Source organism: Lepidochelys olivacea (genome assembly GCF_965140295.1).
Source record: "Lepidochelys olivacea isolate rLepOli2 genome assembly, chromosome: 8".
Taxonomy (NCBI): domain Eukaryota; kingdom Metazoa; phylum Chordata; order Testudines; family Cheloniidae; genus Lepidochelys; species Lepidochelys olivacea.
In genome coordinates this window covers 11,707,707-11,732,547 of record NC_140418.1, presented here as the reverse complement: position 1 = coordinate 11,732,547, position 24,841 = coordinate 11,707,707, and the positions used below count along the sequence as shown (strand labels likewise).

The 24,841-nt window shown below is 39.1% G+C and overlaps 1 protein-coding gene across 4 annotated transcripts in view; it reads right to left on the bottom strand.

Annotated features, from left to right (window-relative positions):
• The window catches only part of MACROH2A1 (macroH2A.1 histone), a 71,328-nt gene that overhangs the window by 35,901 nt on the left and 10,586 nt on the right, over positions 1–24,841 (bottom strand). For all 4 annotated transcript variants that reach the window (XM_084636755.1, XM_084636757.1, XM_084636756.1 and 1 more), the window contains exon 2: positions 22,514–22,714. In XM_084636755.1, coding sequence (XP_084492881.1) covers positions 22,514–22,685 — 172 coding nt within the window. In that variant the 5' untranslated portion in view covers positions 22,686–22,714. The remainder of the gene's footprint in view (positions 1–22,513; positions 22,715–24,841) is intronic.

The window sequence follows — 24,841 nt, the reverse complement described above, 5'->3', positions numbered from 1 at the left end:
CTGCGCTTACAGATCTGTGAACATGTAGCAATGTACGCTGTAGATTTGAGATTAGTGAAACTCAAAGGGCTGGATTCAGATCTTTTCTTAATTTTACACTCATGTAATTCCACTGAACCCAATGGAGTTTTTCCTAATTTGCACTCATGTAAGAGAGAACAAGCCGAACTTGTTTTAAACTGTGCTAAAATACTGTCTCATGAGAAACCAAGTGCAACAGTTCTCACTGTCTCTTAATATTTATGGCACCTTAGAGACTAACAAATTTGAGCATAAGCTTTAAGGTGCCACAAGTACTCCTTTTCTTTTTGCGAATACAGACTAACACGGCTGCTACTCTGAAACCTTTAATATTTATGCCAGTGAAGATTAAATGCCTGTTTGAAGTCCTACTATCTGAACTATATTTATGTTTCATGTCCTCCTAAATCAGAAACCTTGATTGACCGTTTTTTGAGTTCCCAGAACTAACTTTTTGTACATTTTCTAGGATTTTGTTATTGCCAGACTTCAAAGTACTGTATGCACATAAAATTAGAACTTTTTGCTGCACTCAGCACCAGCCTGGGTGATGGCTTTTCTTCCTCCTACATTTTTTTCATAGTTGAATGAGATGTTTATTCTGTGTTTCTCATTTGTAGTGCCATTAGGCAGGCATACAGACATTTAAGTTAGGTTATAGACAAGCAGGCAAAAGTGCAAAATCTCTTTGCTGCGGCAGCGACTTAATGATTTTTGGCGCTTCAAGGAAAGGTTTCCCTCCTAGAGGAGAGGTAATTGACACGTCAAGCTTGTTCACTCCTAGTAGATTATCTCCTGAGAAAAGATTTCCAATCATGTCAAATTGTACTTAGCTATAGCATGTATGATGGTTTCTTGATTTGAATTAGGGGGGGATTAACTTGTTTCTGTGTAACTGTCTACAATATGAAAGGCCAGTGCTTTATCCGCTAACTTATCTATCTTCAGCTCAACAAGCCTCAGGCAAAAAATGTAAGGGAACCAGAAGTAATTAAAATAGAGAGTATGGGGCACAAATACAGAAATTACAGCAACATGCTCATGTTTATCTGGCTCCGCATTCAAATACCATTGCTCACTTTTAGATTGTCTGTACAGGGGGAGACAAAAGACACTATTTCTCTACTGCTTTTGGATCATTAGTTTTGCAAACCTGTGAGTGGTAATCTTTGAAAAGGAGAAATTAAGGAAAATGTCTGAGCATCAGGGCTACTGTACCTGACTCTTTCTTTCAACAACCAAGATGGATAAAAATCAATGATTTAAGTAAAATAAAGTCAAACCACTGAACTGGTGGAAGTCAATCGCTAACCTGGAACCAGTGTTTGTTGAAGTGCTAAACCAGTTTTTGACAGCAGTAACCTTTTCTACAGGTACAGTGAGAACATTTTCTTCATTTTAGTTTGTTCACCTAGCTCGACTCAATGACTAGTTCATTCAAAGTTAAGAAATCAATTGGGTGTTGAAAAGGCAGGAAAGTTGTTTTCCCCTTCCAAAACTATGAATAAAGAGTAGGTGTAAGAGAATGACACCTACTAGCACTAAAATCTTGAAGAATGTGGTGACCAGAAATAACTAGTTCAATTCATTAAGTACAGATAATACTTCCTTTGTTTAATAAATCAGTTAGTTTTAAAACCCAAAACATGTTTTCATAAACTTTGATATTTTTTCTCATGTATACAGCATTTTAAGGGAGATTTATTTAATAAAAAAATTAAAATGCTGTTTTTGTGTATTTTAATTTAATTTGTATTTCCATACACAGAGTTGGACACAAATCACAAGTAAAAAAAATTAAGTCTTCACCTGGTAAATAAATAATGCATCATTCACCATTTTCTAACATAATACGAAATGTAAAAATTAAGACTCTGAATAAAGGTACAGGCAAGTTAAGATATACATTTGCTTAAACAAATGTATATAAATATAGTGTATCCTCCTGGTTAGCAAAAACAAGCACCAAATTTAGTATAAAGGCTATATTTAGTTGCAAACAACAAGTTTTTATGGTCTCCAACTAATGAGAATCAATCTTTCCTTAGGAAAATTACTAAAACGTACAAATGCAAAACAAAATTAAAACAGGTAATTGAAATCATTCCACCCTGCTAACAAATGAACTGAATACACAATGAAAGCTGATGCATAAACTTGCTTTAATGGACAAGTGGAAGGGAATAAAGACAGTAGGCTGGAAATGAAAAAAAGATGATTTAAAAAATATATCAAAGCTCACATCAGATCACTTTCCTCTAACACTGTAAATCTTGAGAAAGCAACGCTATATAGCCACAGTCCATGGCTTTATATTATACTGATTTTAATATGACTCTAAGGCTACTTTTAATCACAACTCCCATAAAAAGCCAATTTTGACACATATTGGAAAACTCATAGCTGCTTCTGTCTGTATTACAATTCAGTTTCATCAAGGACTTCAGCAAGCTTTCAATATCCTCATGTTCTTAAAGGGTAGACAACTTGAGTGTGGCACAGAGAAAGAACATTCATGTCCTTGGGCTTGGGTTTGGTCTTTCAATATTAATTAATATATTTCATACAAACAACAAATCTGTTAAAAAAAAATCAGAACTAGTAGGATAAGGCATCTCCCAAACCTCCATAGAGCAGACTAAAACCTGCATAACCCTCTTGTCATTCACTCACCATGACCCAAAGTTCAGACATACAATGCTTAGCAGCATCACTACAGAATTCTAATATCGCAGTAGATGTTTGAAATGTGTTAAGTTCCAAGGGACAGATTCTGCTCTAAGTAACACCCAGTGCATCCCCACTGCTTTTGGGAGGACTGCACCACTGTAATAAAGAACTGAAACACCTCAATCCAGGCATTGTGATCCTTATGTGTGAGGGTTTAGTGCTGGCTGAAAGGTAAGGGGGGAATTGGTTGTAACAGTGTGCTACTTTTTGTTTGCCCTCCCTTCCCCTGCCCCCCCCCATCTCTTTACAACATCAGCCACTGCTAACACTTGTGTCATGTTATTCTCTGCATCTGATCAGCGTAACTATGTAGACAGGTCATTTTGTAACGAAAGAGCCTAAGAAAGTGTTATGCCTGTAAAGCATGGAGGAATGTTTTATTTGTTCCTCATAAAACTAAAATGTCTGCCTCCTATAGTGGAGAACTGTTCTTGTAAGTGCTAAGCTCTCTTCCTTGGACAGGAAACTCATTTTGAAATTACAGTTTTCTAATGGTCCTTTAGGGAAGTTGAGGTAACCCACTTCCTTTTCAGGCACTAAAGGCAAGGAGAAAGCTTTGCTTTGGAGCAGAGGGCCACAAAGGGAGAGGGGGAAATCTTTTCTTTTTGCTTCTCCCTACTCCTCTGCCATCACTCCAACAAGAATCCAACAAGCTGCCAGTGCATCGAAATGACCCACAGCCCAGCAAAAGTAAGCTGCAAGCACATGTTCCTTCTCAAGCACTGATGCCCTCTCTGCCCTCCCCTCCCGCATTTAATTTAAGCATTATCAATATTATAAATGTAACCAGCACAAGCAACAGAACTTATCTAGTAAAGATAGTACTTAAGCCAGATCCAAATCAACCCTCCAGATCACACCACCTCCAAACTTTTGGGGTCAAGAAGGTTCAAAATCTTTCTTGGACCCTAATAATTTGGCTGGAGTCATTCTCCTCTAACATCAGTTTTACACCAATTGTAAATGGTAAGGTTTCAATGTTTTACATGATTTAAGTGAAATAAAAATCTGGTCTTCTCTCCATAGGAAAAATTACACACATCTCTGAACTCTGGGTTGGAAGTTAACTATCCAGTTTGCATCTGAACTTTTAGGATAGGTCTATCTCACATGGTAACCTGGAGGTAGTGGAATAAATCTCTTTAATTACTCAAATTTTGTAACTGACAAAAGTGCACTATCACGGAATCTACTGTAGGGCTTTTGTATTCCTTGAACAAAAAAAAATGTGACCCAGTGGGTGTGATTTTTAAAACTAAAGTTGTGAAATGAGGACTTGTTAAATTGAGGTTAGTTTTTTTTATAATTTCAGCAAAATTACCCCTTTTCTGCAGTACTTCAAATTCTCACATCTTTTCAAAGTCCAAGTGCAATACAAAAAACAATTAAAAGAATTCTGAGTCCTTGAGGTACCTCAAGTACTGTGCAATGTAACAAAATTATTGTGCAGTTATATTGGGTTCTTCTCTCATACTGCTTACCAAAATATTAGCACAGTAAGTAAAAAATAAAATAAAATAAAGTATTAATAAGACTAAACCAATGGATTTTTTGTTAACATAAAATCTTTTTAAATTCCAAGATTGAAATTAAGGAACATCAGCTCTTTCAGTTTGTCTTCTGAAAGAGAATGTCTCCGACAGGAGAAGACAAGATTATACAGCGAGTTGCTGCACTCAGCATCAGCTATGTTTGTTATGGCATTTATGTATCTGAAAGCTAATGTTTTCAAACTCGGAAGATGGTTGGCTGTTGATGACCAAAACATGGTGATGTCAATTTCCCGTGACTGTAGAGTTCTCTGGATCGTGTCGGGTGCCACCTTCCCGATACACAAAGCAAACTCCTCTGCTGAAATGTCACTGAAGCCAGGAATTGAGGTGTAATCCTTCTTCACATGAGATATTACAGGAAGTCTTCTGGGGTTGAAAATCCTTATGCATTTTAGGAACTTAATTGAGGGCTGCCCACTCTCAGTATCACTGATGTACTTCTTCAGCTTTTCAGCTGAATTGTCAACAGCTGAACAAAACAGGTTCACCAACTTGCTACTTTGATTAGTGGTTATTGTCAACACTCAGTTTTTGGAGGAAACCATTGTCTCTCTCAAGGAAAAACAGCAGTTCGTCCATTTTCTGAAAAGCAAAAAGAGTGCACAGTCTCTGGCTTTCAAATATAGCCATTAGGTCAATGATTGGCTTGCGCATTTCATTGATAAAACAATCTTCAGCATTAAACATCGGGTTTCATCTGACAGCACTCTTTCAAGTTCCCGCAATGAATGCGGTGCCGAGTTGTCACACACCTCCATTTCTTCTTTAACAAAGCTGTGATAATATTGAAAGTGCTTTTCATGGTACTGAACAGTAGCAAACCAGCTGTTCCATCTAGTTGCCACTGGGTCTGGTGCCATTGTTATACTGGGAACTTTCTGCCTGAGGTAATTTAAGTACCTCATTTTCCTGTCCCCTGCCACATAGAACATTTGTGAGAAAGCTTTTACCAATGCGCTGACATCCTTGAATGGCTTACAAAAATGTTCCCCCACCAGATTGATTATGTGAGCAAAGCATGTTACATGGATGCTACCAGGAAACAGTACAGACAGTACAGTTTTGTAAGCTTTCTTCATGTATGCGGCATATCCGTGTCAAACACAACCACATACAATTTGATAACTTTGCACAGTTTTGAATGACTGCTTGAGACACAGTGCTGTGATTTGCACTTCTTGCAGAAAACAAGTCAGCAAGATAGGAAGACCCTTTCCCAGTACTGGCTTTCACCACAGGTGCGAGTAAAATGTGAAGTACATAGCAGCCCTTGTCATCAGTCATTTCATTGAATATAACTGACACGTAGTTATCCTTCACTTTGTCCTCAAGTTTATTTCTCAGTTTTGTAGACGTGTGTAAGTTATGCCTCTTGCAGCCGGTAACATCCTGGAACTGCACCACTATTCTTCATTCAAGTGTTTAGAAATTGGAATATAAAAGGATGGTCTGCCTTAGATAACAGTATGTTTGCAGAAAGAACGAGGAGTACTTGTTGCACCTTAGAGACTAACAAATTTATTTGAGCATAAGCTTTCATGGGCTAAAACCCACTTCATCAGATGCATGTTGTAGAAAATACAGTAGGAAGATATATATGCGCAATATATATATATATATATATATATATATATATATATATATATATATATATATATATGCGCACACACAGAGAACATGGAAAAAAGCGGCACATGTTAAGATACAGTAACGGACAACCTCTAAGTGCTCATGTTGTGCTATTGTGGTTGTGTTGAAAGTGCACGCTGCATTTTTTGTCATTCTATTTAAATGCTTCTGTGATTGGATGAGTTGGTTTGCAATTGTCAATTTCCTCTGGTGGTCCAGAACAACATTGCACATTTTGCAAAAGATTTTTCTTCTATCTTCCAAAACCTGTCCAGGAAAATCTTGTACTTTCTCTTTTGCTGGTATATTTGCAATGTGGGATCTTTGTCATGGCATTTTCTGGAAAAAATCGATCAATGGTCCCATGACTCCCAGTGTGATCCAACATTTTGCATGGTCTTTATCTGCTAAGGAATATTATGTGACAATGCATAGTCAGACGTTTTATGCGGGAAATTACACAGGCGCATAATTGCGTAATTCCCTGAGGTGTACCCACGGCACTTCAGACTACATACAGCCCTGCTTGGATTGCTGCTACTTTGGGACTAGGAGATTAACAACCAAAGTAGGACATTTCTCAACAGACATGCTGGGGCAAAGCCCTGCTCTTTCAAAAAGTGCCACTAAATGTTTAGCAACACACTTTTAAAATAAAAGATGTAAAAATGTTGCACAGCTATGATTACACACATAAATTGGGTATTTGTGCATAAAAATGAGCATTTTTAGATGCCTAACTGGCCATTTGCACATATGAAAAATGGTTACTAACCTTCCGTAACTGTTGTTCTGCAAGATGTGTTGCACATGTCCATGGTAAATGCATGTGCAAGTCTAAGCATGCAATTGCACAGGTAGAGATGGACCTCCTCTTTTTGAAAATCTAGCCCTTAGTGTCCATGCAAAAGAGGCATGACCTCAGTTTTTAAGGCCTTATCTGAAAGATCCACACACAAACTACAGGAAACTCAATTTATACACCTCACAGGGCTTAAAAGCCGAGTGGAACCTGCTGGCTCAGTTTCACACCTCGTATTTCAAGGAGTCTAGGTCTTTCCAACCTGATGCTCAGCCCACTAAGCTACCCATTAGAATATACCCATTTAAAAAAAAATACAGTCATTTTGAACAGTGCCATAGGCAGAATTTATGGGGAAGGCTAGAAAGGAGTCTAACATTTTTAACAAATTTCACAGATTTCAATGGGACAAAGGACCAAATATGTTCTGCATCCCCAGGTTTCAGTGCAATCAAGGCAGTCACTTACTGTGTGTTGATTAATAGGTAGTGCTCACCTTGCACAGTTTCCAGACCTGCTAATGGCTGGTACATGAATAATATCAGAGAGCTGGGACTCCCTTAAAAGGCAGCATATCAACACAGAGAAATCAAAGAGGACCCCAACCTCTGAACAGGCAAGGAGATGGAAACAGAGATTCACCCAACCGGAAGAACAGAGTTTTAGAGCAGTTTTCAAAAGCAAGGGTAAACAAACAGGATTGAGGCTTTAGCTAGATGTGCAACACCTTTATTCTAGTCATTTATTTACTCAAGCATTTTGTTTCCAGATGGATAGTTACTATAGCAACCCTTATGTAAAGGGCCATAGCCTGTGTACATCTGAGATACACCTTCTAAAAAGAATCGCACATCAAAATATTTATTTTGGAAAAAAAAGTTTCAGTAAGGAACACAAGTATCAGGTGGGGTTTAACATTTAAGGGACTGATTCTGCAACCCGGACACATGCCGAGGAGAGCTCTCTCATCCACAGTCCCTCTGAAAATCGAGAGTTAACCAACATAAAGGTTAAAAAATTGATCTCTAGAACACTGGTTTTCAACAAGGGGTCTGGGCACCCTTGGGGGGCTGTGAGCAGGTTTCAGGGTGTCTACCAAAATAAACCAGAGAGGGGCCAGCATGACACTCTCTGGAGCCCAGGACAGAAAGGCGAAGCCCGAGCCCCACCATCTGGGGCCAAAGCTGAAGCCTGAGCAAATTAGTTTTGCGGGGCCCCATGTGACATGAGACTCTGGGCAATTGCCCTGCTTGCTACCCCCTAACACCGGCCCTGGCTTTTAATCTACTGGATATGCACAAAAACAGTTGTTGTGGGCTGTGGAATTTTTTTAGCATGTTGGGAGGGGGGAGGCTCAGAAAGAAAAAGGTTGAGAACACCTGGTCTAGCAGTTCTGTTCCGCCCTCCTCCCACCCCCCGTTTTTTAAAAAAATATGTTATTGTTGTTGCAGATTTAAAAACAACATTGTTCCAGTAAAAGAAAGGCTGAGAAAGATGTATTGTTAGGGAAGGAAAGTGTAATGCAAGACACCAGTTTGGATGTCATGTGACTCTGTTTTTAATGGTTGGTTATGAAGCAAAAGAGTGGAATGGCTTTGGGGACAAGTTGTAATGTGAACATGTTGGTTTGGTTGATTTATATTTATATTTTGTCCATTAAGATTTTTAAATTAAATGGAAGAAAGTGGAGTCTTGTAAGTTGCAAAGATTTCTCTTAAATACAATCCAGCTAAGACACTGTGTCCATGGGCATCTGTATCATTTGTATCAACTGAAAAAAATTCCCTTGCAAAATTTAGAACTGGGCAAACGGATTTCGGTAACAAAAACTGGTCTGAACCTGTTCCTAAAACTTGAACTAATTTTTTGGCCTATTGAGGTTTTTAAAAGTTCAGTTGGAAAAAAAAAAGTTTTAAGAGAAAACAAAAGAGGTTGTGCACCTCTGCACTTAAGTCAGAGATAAGACCACGGGAAAAGCTGCGCTCTCAGCATTTCCTACTGAACCACAACCAAGTTGTATTAGAAATCTTCACAGAAAGCATGTTCTAGAGTGATTTTCAGAGTGAATTTTCATCCTAGAGGGTTGGGATGAGCCTCTGAACACTCATCTAAACTCAACATTGCTTACCTCTTGGGCATTTCATAAAATTCTCACTTGAATTAGTTTCATTTGTGTGTGCCACAAACCAGATGTATGCCTTATACACTTTTCTTCACTATGGTGTTTCACTGCTCTGCTCTCGTCTAAAGAATTTAGGAACAAGCACGGACTTTCTGAGGTTAAAATAAAACAAGTCACTGAAGTGCTAAATGAACCATGCACAGTAGCAACGTTTGACCTGGATGAAAACACATTTGATTCCATTCCCCTCCCCTCTGGATAGATAGCGGGTGGTTTCTATATTTTCATCTTCAACAAAATATTATTTCTCCTTAATGAATGTGATTCCTTTAAAGCTTTTTCTGGTCTAAATGACAAAACCTTTTCATTTGGTGGGCTTTCAGGGTTCTAGCCTTGCTTTCCAAATGCAAATATGGCTGACGGACCTGCTCTCCACGTTCTTTGGATGAACGATTTTTCCCTTTGTTTGGTTTATGTCTCTTGAACTAAAGTGATTTCTGCTGTATGGAAGCCTTTTGTCCACCTTCTCTTCAGGGAGATGAAATCATAGCTTTGCAAATTCAGCTTGTAACAGCTAACAGGTGACATGTTGAGACAAAGCCAATTTTTGAATAAAGGACTTCCGACAAGAAAGAAGTCAGAGCCTTCTGAAAACTGTTTGAAGCCTCTCTTCTAACCAAAGGAAAATTAAAAACAACACTGAGAAATCAAAGAAGAGTGTATGTTGGTATAATCCCATTGAGAAAACACGTCTTTGCTATGAAGCCAAGTATATGACAAGGAATCTGTTTATTGTATTTCTGTAAATTAATCCTTCCATCAGCATTTTACTGAGTTCAGAATTGTTTTACATGGTTCCAGGTTTTACCCCAATCAACCCCAATCAAGTATGATTGTTAAGAGTTTCCTGAATTCTTCCCCCTACATATTCCATTCAATCCCCCATGGAACCTCTAGTCTTAACAGCAATGGTAGAATCATTTAATAACTCTTTCCCCCCACGCCCCCACATTCCTATAAAACAATTCTCAAACCTTGACTCAAAATCAGAGAAATTTGATGGAGTGAAAATCTATTAAAGGGATTTTTTTTTTTTTTTACTCTGTGCAAGCCTTGGTGTTCACCCACTAACCTCAACAAGGCAATCATACTCTTAGGAATGTGATAAAAACCTTCATGCTCTGGCGCCTGGGCTATATCAAAACTGGGCCTTGTTGAGCAACAACTGTTAACTCTGTCAAGTTATTGTAAGTTTTGTGAGGCAGATGACAGACTGATGTTTACATAAAATACAAGTTGAGGCCACAAAAGCCACTTCCACTTAAACCGTTCTGATCTGACTCAAACTTCTGTTCAGCTCTTTTCTCCTTTCTACACTCTTAAGCTTTCCATTATTCTTTGCAAGCATCAATATCATTCAACTGTCGGGCTTTTTAAAGTTCCAGGTTAATCACTGAAAAAGGTACAAGGAGTTCAGTTTTTAGGGCACTTTGACAGCAAATTCAAGCTTAAATGAAAATTGATGTGCAATGTTTAGATCCCGCCTACAGCACAGTTCCTTTCCCTCAACTTAGCATATTCCTATTTAACTCAAACTAAAAAAAAATTTTTTTTTGCAGTGGCGTGTCCTCTCCATAGTAGTTTACACTCACTCTTAACAGTTTACATATGTTTAAAAAAATGTATTCAAACATGATTAACCTAACCGCTGCCAGACGTTACTTGATCGAGTACAGCAGTATGTTTTGGCCTAGCTGGTTCATAGTACAGAAGACTACTAATGTCTTAAGACTTGGTCTTGGTTTAACCTTTGACCTTTGCAGGCATATGTAATGAACCTGCATTTACACAAATTAAATAAATAAATAAGGTGGCCAAACACCCATTGAAGCCCTAAGTTTGGGGAAACAGCGAATGCCAAAGGCATGAGTAATGAAAGAAAAGCAGATGACCTCATACTGAATGTCTGGTTTTTGGCTCAACTTATGTCAAAGGGAAAGTTTCTGAATTCTGGGGGCAGAAAGAGAGGATGCATGGAATGTGTCTGTGTACAGAGGGTGTGAATATCTGTGTGCTGAGATAATGTGCAAGCATATAGGCAAAGCAAGGCACGGGTCCATAGTAAGGTCAGAAGCCAACCCTCAAGATTTCACTGACCTAACAGAGTTCTTACCACTATAAAGTCAAGATTTATCTAGCTAAGTCTAATAATATTTTTACTGCTTTGCTCTCCGAGTTTCATACCATTCTCCACACTATAGTATCTGCTTCACTTCTATTAGACACTGCCTCTAAGATTAAAAAGAAGCTAGATCTAATGATTGAGAATATTTTGATTTTTAATAATAAAAAAAGTGATTTTATCCCATCGTCCTTCCCATGCCCCAAATTTTTTCTGTATCAAAAGATACTCTTCTTGGAGGCCATAATAATCACAAATTTTTGCAGTCAGTACATCTTTGTAGGTTATTCTGAAAGTGAATGTTAATGTGTTTAACAGTATTTTTTTGTCCTGATCATCTCATACAATTGGTGCAGTGGTGATGATGTAGCATATTTAAGCCATCACTGCCACAATTGGTCTCTCTCTCCATTTGAGTTAAGTTGCAAACCTCCACATTTTACTACTTTGGATGTTTTTCTGGTGGTACATCACTGTGATTTCTTTTCTTCTAAATGAAGTTGGTGCTCATAGTAAGCAAGTGCTGGATTGATAGGCCTAGAGACTGGAGTCTTCTGACTGAACTCAGGGGACTAGACAGGCTCTTACTGTGTAGAGAGTAAAGCCCAGGGGAGAATTGGTAGGGTCACTGGAGCTCAGAGGGGCTTCGAGAACATTGATGGAGAAGGAAAATGATTAGAAGTTTTTCCAAGACCAGAATCCTGGATCTGAAAACTTTGAGAAAGTTTGGCTAGAAATCCAGATACAAAGTATGCAACTGTCCCCTTTCCCTGTGATGTCACCAAAAATCCAAGTTTGAACATCTCAAACTTTAATGGAGGATTCATAAATTGAACCTACATTCTGACCTGAACCTTAAAGTTAGGTCCTCTCATTATGATGATCTGGATCCCCAACCACTCAACAGGGCACTCTCAAATTTGGGGTAAATTCACAACCAGATTCCAACTTTGCAGATCAAATCCATCTGCCATTAAAAAGTTTTTGTTACCACAGACCTTCAAGGAAATGGAGGAGATACAACAACAGGTTTGAGAACTTTCACAATGTGCGCCAATGAAGAACTTCATCTGAACAAAAGTACAGGCAACTCCTCCACACACACAAGGATTAAATATGCTTGCTTCTCTAACAGATTTTGGACTTTGTTGATTCAGAAATACTTTATCAACATTAACAATTAATACTAACAAGAGCTTTGTGAGTATTACCCCTATTTTAGAAGGTGGGAAGCTGGGGTTACTGTAACATCTTCATTCAATGTGTGCCATAAGAGGGATTAAAACTCAGAAGTTCTAGTCTTGTGTTCAGATCACACTTCTCTCTAGCAGCCTAATGTGGGTCACAAATTAAAATATGTTGCCTGGACCGAGTTTAAATATTGACTCATTCAGAGCAAATTCATTTTGGAAAGTGACATGCTGACTTAAAAGAATCTGCATTTGCATAAACTGTCATACTGATGTCAAATTTCATTTGTGAAGAGGACTATCTAGCCATCAGCTGAAGTGTGTACACACCTTTGCATACCCCTAAATGGGTAGACTAAATGAGATTCAGAAAAAGAGTTTGTCCTCTCAGTCACAAGTCAAAGCCTGCATGTGGCTTAGCCCTGAGCACTGCCTTACAAAGGCAGGAGGTGTAGAATAAGGGAAACGTTTATATAGTTGACAACAATGGATGTCCTCCTTCTTCCCACTTCTCTGTCCTGGGATGATGTCAGGCCCAAATGGGGAGTGGTGAAGAGAGGCACCACAAACTGCACAGAGAGATGGTTTTTGATTTCTCTCAATAATAAGAGAGAGCCTTTTTCCAAGATCAGGCAGGGTTTTAGAACAGACAAAAAGAATGTATAGCAAAATTTACCACAGTTTTCATTTTGTGTTGCAGTTTTATGGGGGGAAAAAAAGAAGGTAAGTAATAAAGGTGATGCTATCACTAAAATAAATAAATATCAACTTTTGCTGCTGTCAATATCAAGATTTAGTGACTCAAGGAGGTAAATATTAACCAAGGCTAATATTTATGAAGGTAGAAAATAAATCACAGTGACTGAAATCAGAAGGCAGCCAACCGTATGTATTTTCCCATACACTATTCCAAAAAGATACCCATCACAAACGAGATTTTAATTTAAGTTTATACTTTGAACTAAAGCTTTGTTTACCTGCATTTTCCATTATATGCTATGAAGGTTTAGTACATGAAACCTTTTTTTTTTCCTTCATTATCTTACTTAACAGTCCAAACTACACACTGTTCTGGGAAGCTGAAATTAATTATTCCTGTGTGTTAAGTTAAACATGTGCGTAAGTATTTACAGGATCGGAGCCAAAGCCAGCAAGGCTTATAGGAGAAAGGAAACGCTTCATTTATATAGGTCGGAAGCACTCTGATTCATGCATTTATAGGGCTGGAAGGGAAGACTGTTAAACATTTAATTGATAACGTTACACAGTTTTAAAGTTAAACAGGCACATTCTACAAGTATAAAGCTGTCTAAAGTAACTGTAACAGTCTCACCTCTGCTATGAGGATGGCACAGAACCAACACAGAAAGTGGAATGTTACAAAGAAGCTTTGCCACTACGGTTCTTTAGCAAGGCCATGGCTGGCACTGGTACAACTCAGTGTAAGAGATACGCCATCAACTTAAAAAAACACATCTATCTGTGAATGTTTACAAGGGACAGCTAAGGTTACTAGAATTTAAGGGACGAAGATGGCAACATTCATCCAATCCTCTGTTAAGTGCTTCAGCATGACCCATGTCACCAACATGGTGTCTGAATGCCGATCAGTGGCCTCATGGTCTAAAAAGCAACCATCTCAAACAAAATGGCCCTTTTTAGGGCAAACATCATAAAAGGAGAAACCTTTAATGGTGCTTTTCAAGATGTTATACAAAAAGCAGCTCAAAGAAGCTAGAGGAACGTATTTTTCTTTTTCAGTTTGTTTGCACTGTGTATTAGACATCACTTTGTGTATACTCAGCAACACTGTTTCCCCTGATTACTCAGTTTTTCCCGTGGTGAAGGAAACACATGGACCCTAGAAGTCTCCTAAGTTGATCATACTTAAGTCCAGCCTTGGAGTGCATGGCTTATGCCAGAATCAATCAGATCAAAACAGAGCCAAAAATGGGATCATTGCTTAAAAGTTGCATGTTTGAATGGAAGAAAACATATCATGCTAGAGATTAAAATGTTTTAACTGTTTCAAAAGAACACTGTCAATGGATAATTTTTAAAATCCTTTGACCCCTCATGTGCTACAATTAACAATAACCCCCAGAAAACTTGGAACTCTAATCTGCTTCTAACCAATGGATTTTTTTTTTTAATTGTGAAATGCTAGGCTACCCACATACTCTCCCTACCCCCAGAAAAAAGTTCACTGGGGCATTTGCTTTGAAAAATAAAATATATTTAGGTTGTATTCCTATTTTATGAGCCTGTGTAGTTTTTGAGCAGGAAGCAGAACACAAGAGGTGAACAGCAGTTCGAGTTAATGAATCTGGACATCATACAAAAGTGCTCATTTGGGGAGAGCAGTTAAACGTATTGGACTTGAACATGACTTATTTTTCAGCCAGTAAACGGCCTGGAATAATTTTCCACATCTAAAACGAATCAAGAAGAAACAGCAGGCAACTGACTTGGGGTACCTGAAACTCCACTGAGAAATTCTACTGATGTCGTAATGCATGAGAACAAAGCTCAAGTCACCAGAACCCCAGAGATGGAATTTTAGCTCTGGAATTCAGAAGGTACTTGTTTTATATTTTAACAGAATACATGGACAGACAATAAAATCCAGTCAAGAAAAAAAATGTTAATGGAAAAAACAGACATTTCAAGTTTTCTCCTACCTAACTTCGGTAAGCGCAGAACAAACATAAATCAAAAGTCTGATTTTTTTTTCTGTATTCCTGTTCTCCTGCTGTTTTACACACTTCTCCCTCTCTTCATATGCTGTGACATTTTGGCAACTGAAACTTGTTTTCTGTGTAGAGGAGCCAGTTAACAAAAAAATCACCCAGGACTGTTTCTTCCTGCCTTTAAAGCATGCTCAGGAGATTTCTGTTTTCCTTTTTGAGGGTCAAGGAGTGTCTTTCTCTTTCTGTCAAAATATTCATAATATACAGACGTAACAACTCCTGCAAATTATGGGCCCAAAGGGAAGACATGTGGTTGGGTGTATGGCCAGGTCAGTTTAAGCAAAACTAAGGACCTATACAACATCATTTCAATGGGGGTTCTTCCTGAGAGACCCAAGATTCAATATGTGACTTCTTGGACTGCCGTAACCTCTTATGCCAAGACAACTGGAGGCATGGGTATTCCAGAACTAGTGTGCTCGTATACAGAGGAAATTGGGGGCATGGTGGATTGTAGTTTCCTGCTAAAGAGGATAAGGGAGAAAAGCCAGCAACATGCCACCCCCAGTGCCACGATAAGGTGAGGAGACTCCTCAAGGAGCTCAATGTTATTATCACATGAACCAGTCTGTAATCCACATAACTGGCTCTGGAGCATGAGGAAGCATTTTGGATGTCCTGACCTAGCTCCCCTGCATATTTGGCTGCACTGTCTGAACTAGCCTGGATTGAAGGACGGGATGTCACAAACCATGAATTACAAAATGACAGTGTGAGATGCTGAAGTATCCATGTAAAACTGACGTGCTCATTTCATTCTGTAGCTTTAGTGTGTGGCTAGTGTGTTCACAGCCACGTACCTCACAACCTTTGGCAAAATAAATATATGTCTTCGCCTCCTTCTTCTCCCCCACACACTTTCGCCTCTGAGGCATTGTAGATGTTACGTATTATTTCCTTGAAAGAAAAGCACAATAAAGATGTGCACTAAGGATGTTCGTAGAAACCTACGTAGGTTGGATGTGCTGACAAACACAAGTATTTTGTGATACAACTTTTAGAACAGTAAAGGGATCTTGTCTGACCTGACGATATTTCAGATGTCAAGTGTACTGAAAAATGAGATAAAGACGATTGTTTTACTAGCTTGAAAGCAGAAGCCAAACTGTAGATTTAATGATTATTCCTTTTTCCTCTGTCATTTTTATTGCAGAAAAATAAAGGCTGCAGGGACGATGTACTGGATAGCCTTTGCAAAGGAGCTGCTAGAACACTCATGGTACATTTTCTATTCCTCAAGTTGAAAAATGGCATATCAAAATTACAAGTTTTTCAGCTCAAAGTAGGGGCCATATTCTTTCTTGTTAGTGGCAGTGTGTGGCAATGCTCAGAAAGTTTGTGTGTATAAGTAATGAAAGGCAGAAAACGAAATATAGCTTGGGAAGCATCAGGATAAGGGGCAGAGAAAAAAATGGATGAAAATACAGTGTGTCAGTACAGTATGTTTGGGGGTGAAGTGCTAATGAAACATGGCCAAACTAAATCCTTCAAGGTGCCAAGGGGATAAAGAATAACCTCTTAACTAGAGTCAGACCTGAATCAGAACTCTAAACCTAAATAGCTGTGAACTTTAGGAAATTCAAAGCCCAGACTGAACTTTGTAGTTGAACCCTCTCTCTGCAGTAGGCCAAACCAAAACCTCAGATCTGAGCACCCAAATTTTGGGCAAGTTCAAATCTAACTCCAAAACTAGACTTCACAGCTTGGGCCCATGCCTACTGTGCTTTTAACCAGTCTGAGTGCTAAAGAATTGAAATAAGAGCCATAATCTGTATGTACAAAACCTAATTTCAAAATTCCATTAGCCTTTTCTCTTGACTATCTCTGTGACCTCTTTATACAACACCACTTGCTGAAAGTTAATGGGGCATACAGAAAAGTTTCTAGACATTCCATTTAACTGAAAAGCTCTTTAGTGGCAATGAACTTTTGTATTTTATATTTCTCTTATACTTTTCAGCAGACAACACTAACTACCTTTAACCTAGAAGGGGTATATCAATAATATAAAGTTTGTAGAGTTCACAGAACAGTAAACAGAGTACAAAAACAGCCATATCTGATACAAATAGAAATGGCACAAACAGGACTGTTACAATTCAAAGGGGAGAAGAAATGTTAGAGGTTAGGTAACAAAACTACCTCATATAGCAAGAAGAGATACAAAACAACAGCAAAAGAATTCTAACACTGCCTGCACAATCCTTAGTGTAGAGAATATAGTTGCTTTGGAATAAACTGGTCTATTGCCTGTATGTTTATATGGTTTTTAAAATGTTACGATAATTTACATGAACATACAAGAAAACCCTAAATTCAAAATACTTCAGTTTCCCTCTCCCCCCTCCTTCTAGGATCACCTCTTTGGGAGCTGGGCTTTTATCCCCTGCAACCAGGTTTCCCAGAAGGCACAGATGTTAAAGAAACATCTTTCCTTTTCTACTCTCTTCTCCATTGCCTAAGCTATCCCTACCCTGGAAAGCCTTTAAGTCAAGCATTTAAATGGTAACATGTGCTGCTCCTTAGCACTACCTCAAGCACACCTGTATTGCTCTGCTTAAAAGGACAACATTCAAAGCACTCTCTTCTTAAGAGACATTTCAGCTGGGGGTGCTCAGGTGAAGGGGGGAGGGATTTTGTTTCAAAGGGAATCTACAGGGTTTAAGAAGAAATCCAGCAAAAAAGACGACAATCTGCAAGAAAGTATAGAAAGGCAGGGAAGGTTTGGTGGCTGACAGAAAAACAAGGTAATTAAAATAGTTTCTACGCACATGAATCAGGCTGACTACCAATTACTCCCTTAAATTACTAGTCTTATATGTCTTCAATTCTCAGAGGCTGGCAGGCAATATGCCAAATGACTCACCAGTGAAAAACAGGCAAACAACTATGGGGCTGTGCGAACGGAAGTACTAATAAACAGAAGCCACAGAAAATTGTCCGACCACCACTTAAAAGACACATCAGTACGATCATGCTCCATTCTTAAAAAGAAATGACTGAGATACAAAAAGCACTCAGAATGCGCTCAGGAGCCAGGAACTTACAGCTGGCTAGTACAATTACATCTATATTCTCTGAAGGAGGATTCCAGTAAGAGATACAAAATTCTGGTAGGAATGAAAAGAAAAATCTATGGAACTACTTAAAGTAGTCCAAAATATTATAAAAAGCTTAAAATATAAACCCAGATAACATTTTAGTGGGTTTATTTTTAGCATATAAAAGCAAGCTAATAGTATGAACACTTTAAATACAGTGTTATACACCTATTTAGTTTTGACACCTGATAGCCCTGTTGTTCCAATTGGAATGTAACCAGTAGCAAAGTCTGCATCAAGTGTGGCAAATTAAGGAAAAAAATGCTATAAAACTATTCTATAGACACACATTCAATGGCAGGTAACTGAAGGATTCTGGCAGCATATGTTGTCCTTTGAATATGAATTAACACTCATTTACATTGCCCATGTGGTATCTATTCAGTTTTTTAAATATACATTAAATTTATACTTAAAAGTACAGCAACAATTGCAAAAAACTAACAAACCTGTACTATTAGCTACTTAATTAAATGAACCACTGGCTGATAAAATCACCCATCAATCTGCTAAATTCTTGTTTTGAAAACTATGCTCTAAGGAGAGACCACATTCTCCAAGAGGTAGGCCTAAAAGTCAGATCTACCATTGATATTTTGGTCAACAGACATGCCTCAGAACAGCTGTCTTCCACTGAAGGAGGAACAGTGTAGAGTGAACATTTTGAATCTGACAGGTTTCAGAGTAACAGCCGTGTTAGTCTGTATTCGCTAAAAGAAAAGGAGTACTTGTGGCACCTTAGAGACTAACCAATTTATTTGAGCATAAGCTTTGTGAGCTACAGCTCACAAAGCTTATGCTCAAATAAATTGGTTAGTCTCTAAGGTGCCACAAGTACTCCTTTTCATTTTGAATCTGATATGTTGTAAGTTCCTTTTGAGGTTTGTTAAAAAAAAAAAACACAATACAACACTGAAGGAGAATGCTTTTAGACTGCACTCATTGTCTCCTACCTCCAGCATCTGCTGTGGCAGTGTCTGTAGCTACTCTGAGATCACCGCAAGCAAGAGTAGTCTTGGTGGTGAGAGCAACATCAATGTAACTTTAAAAAAAAAAAAAAATCACACACACAAAAAACCCAGGCTTAAGTCACATGCTTTACTACATGCTGCTACATTCATGAAAAGGCAGTTAAACTAATTCCTCCTCCCCTTGCCCAGCTGATCAAATAAATTATAGAGATGGCATACCTTCCTCTAAAGCATCAGTTGTTGACCACTTGCAGAGGACCAAATGAAACAATTACGAAGTGGAAGTACTGACAGAGAGAGATAAGAACCAAAGCAGGTTTTTCATTTGCCCTTACTGCTAGTAATTCAGACCTCTTGCACCAATTTGGTTCTGCTGAATCTTGATTCTTGTTGAAGCTTCTAACCCATATGCACAGGCTCCATAAACCAATCTGAGTACATGGTTTATTCCTGATTATTTAAATTCAGTGTATAACGTCAAGTTTCAGAGTAACAGCCGTGTTAGTCTGTATTCGCAAAAAGAAAAGGAGTACTTGTGGCACCTTAGAGAGTAACCAATTTATTTGAGCATGAGCTTTCGTGAGCTACAGCTCACTTCATCGGATGCATACCGTGGAAACTGCAGAAGACATTATATAAACAGAGACCATGAAACAATACCTCCTCCCACCCCACTCTCCTGCTGGTAATAGCTTCTCTAAAGTGATCATCAAGTTGGGCCATTTCCAGCACAAATCCAGGTTTTCTCACCCTCCGCCCCCCCCCCCCCCCACAAACTCACTCTCCTGCTGGTAATAGCCCATCCAAACTGACCACTCTCCCTACAATGTGTACGATAATCAAGGTGGGCCATTTCCAGCATAAATCCAAGTTTAACCAGAACGTCGTGGGGGGGGGGGAGAACAAGGGGAAATAGCCACTCCCAGTCTCTATTTAAGCCTAAATTAATAGTATCCAATTTGCAAATGAATTCCAATTCAGCAGTTTCTCGCTGGAGTCTGGATTTGAAGTTTTTTTTGTTGTAAGATAGCGATCTTCATGTCTGTGATTGCGTGACCAGAACACTTCAATCTCTCTGGTCACGCAATCAGACATGAAGATCGCTATCTTACAACAAAAAAAACTTCAAATCCAGACTCCAGCGAGAAACTGCTGAATTGGAATTCATTTGCAAATTGGATACTATTAATTTAGGCTTAAATAGAGACTGGGAGTGGCTAAGTCATTACGCAAGGTAGCCTATTTCCCCTTGTTCTCCCCCCCCCCCCCCCAACGACGTTCTGGTTAAACTTGGATTTATGCTGGAAATGGCCCACCTTGATTATCGTACACATTGTAGGGAGAGTGGTCAGTTTGGATGGGCTATTACCAGCAGGAGAGTGAGTTTGTGGGGGGGGGGGGGGGCGGAGGGTGAGAAAACCTGGATTTGTACTGGAAATGGCCCAACTTGATGATCACTTTAGAGAAGCTATTACCAGCAGGAGAGTGGGGTGGGAGGAGGTATTGTTTCATGGTCTCTGTGTATATAATGTCTTCTGCAGTTTCCACGGTATGCATCCGATGAAGTGAGCTGTAGCTCACGAAAGCTCATGCTCAGATAAATTGGTTACTCTCTAAGGTGCCACAAGTACTCCTTTTAAGGTCAAGTTTATTAGCCCTAAAAATCACTCTCACAGATCTTGGGAGACAGACCAGTCCTCACTTACAGACAGCCCCCAAACCTGACACAAATACTCACCAGCAACCACACACCACACAACAAACACACTAACCCAGGAACCTATCCTTCCAACAAAGCCTGATGCCAACTCTGTCCACATATTTATTCAAGTGACACCATCACTGGACCTAATCACATTAGCCATGCCATCAGGGACTTGTTCACCTGCACATCTACCAACGTGATATATGCCATCATGTGCCAGCAATGCCCCTCTGCCATGTATATTGGCCAAACCGGACAGTCTCTACGCAAAAGAATAAATGGACACAAATCTGACATCAGGAATCATAACATTCAAAAACCGGTAGGAGAACACTTCAACCTCTCTGGCCACTCAGTAAAAGACTTAAGGGTGGCATTTTGCAACAGAAAAGCTTCAAAAACAGACTCCAATGAGAAACTGCTGAGCTTGAATTAATATGCAAATTAGATACCATTAACTTGGGTTTGAATAAAGACGGGGAGTGGCTGGGTCATTACACATATTGAATCTATTTCCTTAAGTTAAGTATCCTCACACCTTCTTGTCAACTGTCTAAATGGGCCATCTTGATTATCACTACAAAAGTTTTTTTCTCCTGATGATAATAGCTCATCTTAACTAATTAGCCTCTCACAGTTTGTATGGTAACTTCCAACTTATCTGTATGTGTGTGTGTGTATATATATATATATATATATATATATATCTTCATACTATATGTTCCAATCTATGCATTCGATGAAGTGGGCTGTAGCCCACGAAAGCTTATGCTCTAATAAATTTGTTAGTCTCTAAGGTGCCACAAGTACTCCTGTTCTTTTTTCATTACATTTAAGATTAATGTCAAGTTAATGCCAGAGGGAGAATGTTTTTAGAAGCAAATGTGAAACTTCTAAGACAGGGAGGAGTGTCTTGTAGGTAAGGAACTGCACTTGGACTTGGGAGATCCAGATTCTATTTCCACTTCTGCCAAATCCTATGAAACCATAGGAAAGTTATGTAATCTCTGTGCAACTCAAAGTCCTAATCTGTAAAATGGGGAAGATAGCACTTACCTACCCCAACAAGGCATTATGAGGATAATTTAATTGCTTCTAAGGTCCTTGTGCACTCCAATGATGGTAGCAATAGAAAGACTATAAATGAAAATAAGCTGTGCTGATTTGGTGCAGCTGGATAGAGTGCACAAGCACAAGTTTGCTGATTAAGTCTAACTGTAAAGCCATATGTCTCAAATTCATAATCAGCAAAAATGATCAGTTCACCTCCAACAAGGATTGAATTTGGAAGTTAAGATACATCTCATGTTCGTACAATGCTGAAAGTGTACCCAGCATTGTATAAACATGGAAGATGACAAGTCCTCTGCCCAAAGGAGCTTACATTCTAACAGACAAATACAACATGAACAAAAAGATTAGGTGCAAGAATGGGACCAAACAGGAGTACAGCACTGAGAGTTCAATTAACACTTACTGAGGTCCATGAGAAACCCTTAGAAAAGCTATGCGCAAGATAAGGATTTTATAACAGACTAAACCAAAACTCAGGATTGGAATGCCGTCAAAATAAGGAAACTTTGATCTAGGTCTGGACCTGGTAGTTTGGGCCTATAGGTACAACTGAACTAGATCTTATTATAGCCTTTCATAAATCTGCAGAACTAGTTTTTCTGATTGCTTGCATATTGTAGGAATTCTATTTATGCATTTTTAATTCTCACTGCTGCTATTTTGCATTGTTCTATCAAACTTACCAGTCAGGTATTCGAGTACAGCAGCCATGTACACAGGGGCACCAACACCAATTCTGTACTTTGGGTGACCTTTCTTAATGTAACGTAGCATTCTTCCTACAGGGAATATGACTCCAGCCTTCGCTGAGCGGGAAGTCTTGGTTGACTTCTTCTTTCCACCCCTGCTGGACATTTTGTCTATATTGGGTCTAGAACAGCACACTGTAAACAAAGGAAAAATTAAGATTACCAGTAAGGAATACAACACTTAATGCTTTCAGATGACTATTATTCTTGCATCCATGGAAAGAGTACAACTCATTTTTTCATCAGTGACAAAATCAACAGATTTTTTGACTGCTAAAATGTCATATGCTGAATTTTAGCTATATTGAACTGTTACTTTGAAGTTGGCATTTTAGAGTTGTATCAAAGGTGCCTAAAACTTATCCACATAAAGTTTTACAAGTTGTTCTATAGTGGATACACCATTGATGCATCCGATGAAGTGAGCTGTAGCTCACGAAAGCTTATGCTCAAATAAATTGGTTAGTCTCTAAGGTGCCACAAGTACTCCTTTTCTTTTTGTGAATACAGACTAACACGGCTGCTACTCTGAACTCCTTAAAATGGTGAATTTTACTTGCCATAACTTTGTTTATAATACAAAATGTGTGATCCAGAGATTGGCTGGTGAGAAATCAGACCTTTCAATATTTACATTCATCTAGAGCTTCCTCTTATCCTTGAAGATCCTAAAGGATTTTACCATAGATAAGTATCACTGAATGCAGCCATCTCTGAGGTGAATCATGGCAGTCATAGTAAAACAGGGCTTGAGAGTGAAGGGAGGGAAAATTTTGACCGAAGACACCGAGCAAACCTCTACTCTTATGGAAAAAGCCATTGGCTACATTTTCAAAGTACAGTATATAATTGTGCTGCTAATGTGTAGGTGAAATTACCATGACTGTGTGTGCACAAAACTGGGTAATAGCCTGCACTAATGCCTATCTAGATTAAATTATTGTTAAGGCCAGATATACAAGCAACAGATGTCTAGGTATAAAGGGCCCTACCTTAGCAGTTCTCAAATTGTGGGTCAGCACCCAAAGTGGGTCACAATCCCATGTTAATGGGGTCACCAGGGCTGGCGTTAGACTTGCTGGCACATGGGCATGAAGCCAAAGTCCAAGCCCCACCACCCAGGGCTGAAGCTAAAGCCCCAGGGCTTCATCCTTGGGTGGCAGGAGTCAGGCTTTGGCTTCACCCCTGGGCGACGGGCCTCAGGTTGCAACTTCCCAGCCCAGGGCTGAAGCCCTCAAGGTTTGGCCCCTCCCCAGGGCGGTCGAGCTTGGGCTTTGACCCCACTGTATGGGGCAGTTGGGCTCAGGCATCGGTCCCTCTTCCCGGTGTCATGTAGTAATTTTTGTTGTCCAATTTTGTGGTGGGGGTCACAGTGCACTGAAGTTTGAGAAACCTTGGACTCGATAATCTCAAAGTCCCTTCCAGCCCTATACTTGTATGATTCTAGGTCCCTGCAGAAGAGCAGTACTCAGTTTAAAGTTCCGCAGAAGACCCATGCATAGTGAACTATAACTCCTGTAGTTTAGCTGTTTTGGAAGGACAGAGGGATGAGATGAACTCATAGGAATCTAGCTGTCTCCAAACTGATGCTCAAACCACTGAGACATCGACTCCAGGAATTTGATAAACTTCAATCTGATTCCTTTCTTCCCCTAATATGACTAGTCTATACACATGACAGATGTCTGATAACCGTATTTTAATTTACTGCAGTATAGAAACCTGCTGCTGATACTTCTGGCAAATGCCTTGTTACCTTTTGATACTTGCCAGAGTATAACTTTTAAACAGAAACAGGCAAAGCCCCATAGAGCCTGAGAGCTCCCAAGTTCCCAAAATATTTTTGGGGGGTTGGGCTACTGGTTTGTAAAACCAGTTCATGATTCTCTTCTCCTCCCCACCACTGCTCCCCATAATACACATATAGTAATGAGATTTTTTTTCTCAGAAAGGAGATTGAGTTTAAAAAAAAATATTTTATTAGACAGACGGAAACCAATGGTCTATTAGCGATACAGCCCCTAGTCCTCCCATCTCCTGCCCCAAATCCAGCCTGGCACAAATGAGCACCTGTTAGACAGGTTTTTCAGTGTAAATTTTTTTCTCTCCTTTTTTCACAGTTTGTGTTTATTCTTCACTCGGCTAATGCTCTGCTCCATTTTTCATTCTGTTCTTCAACTGGATTTTTTTTTCTGTGCAATCTCTTTACAGTGGAACACAAACCTAATACCATGTGTGTCAAACTTGAAACACACAATGACT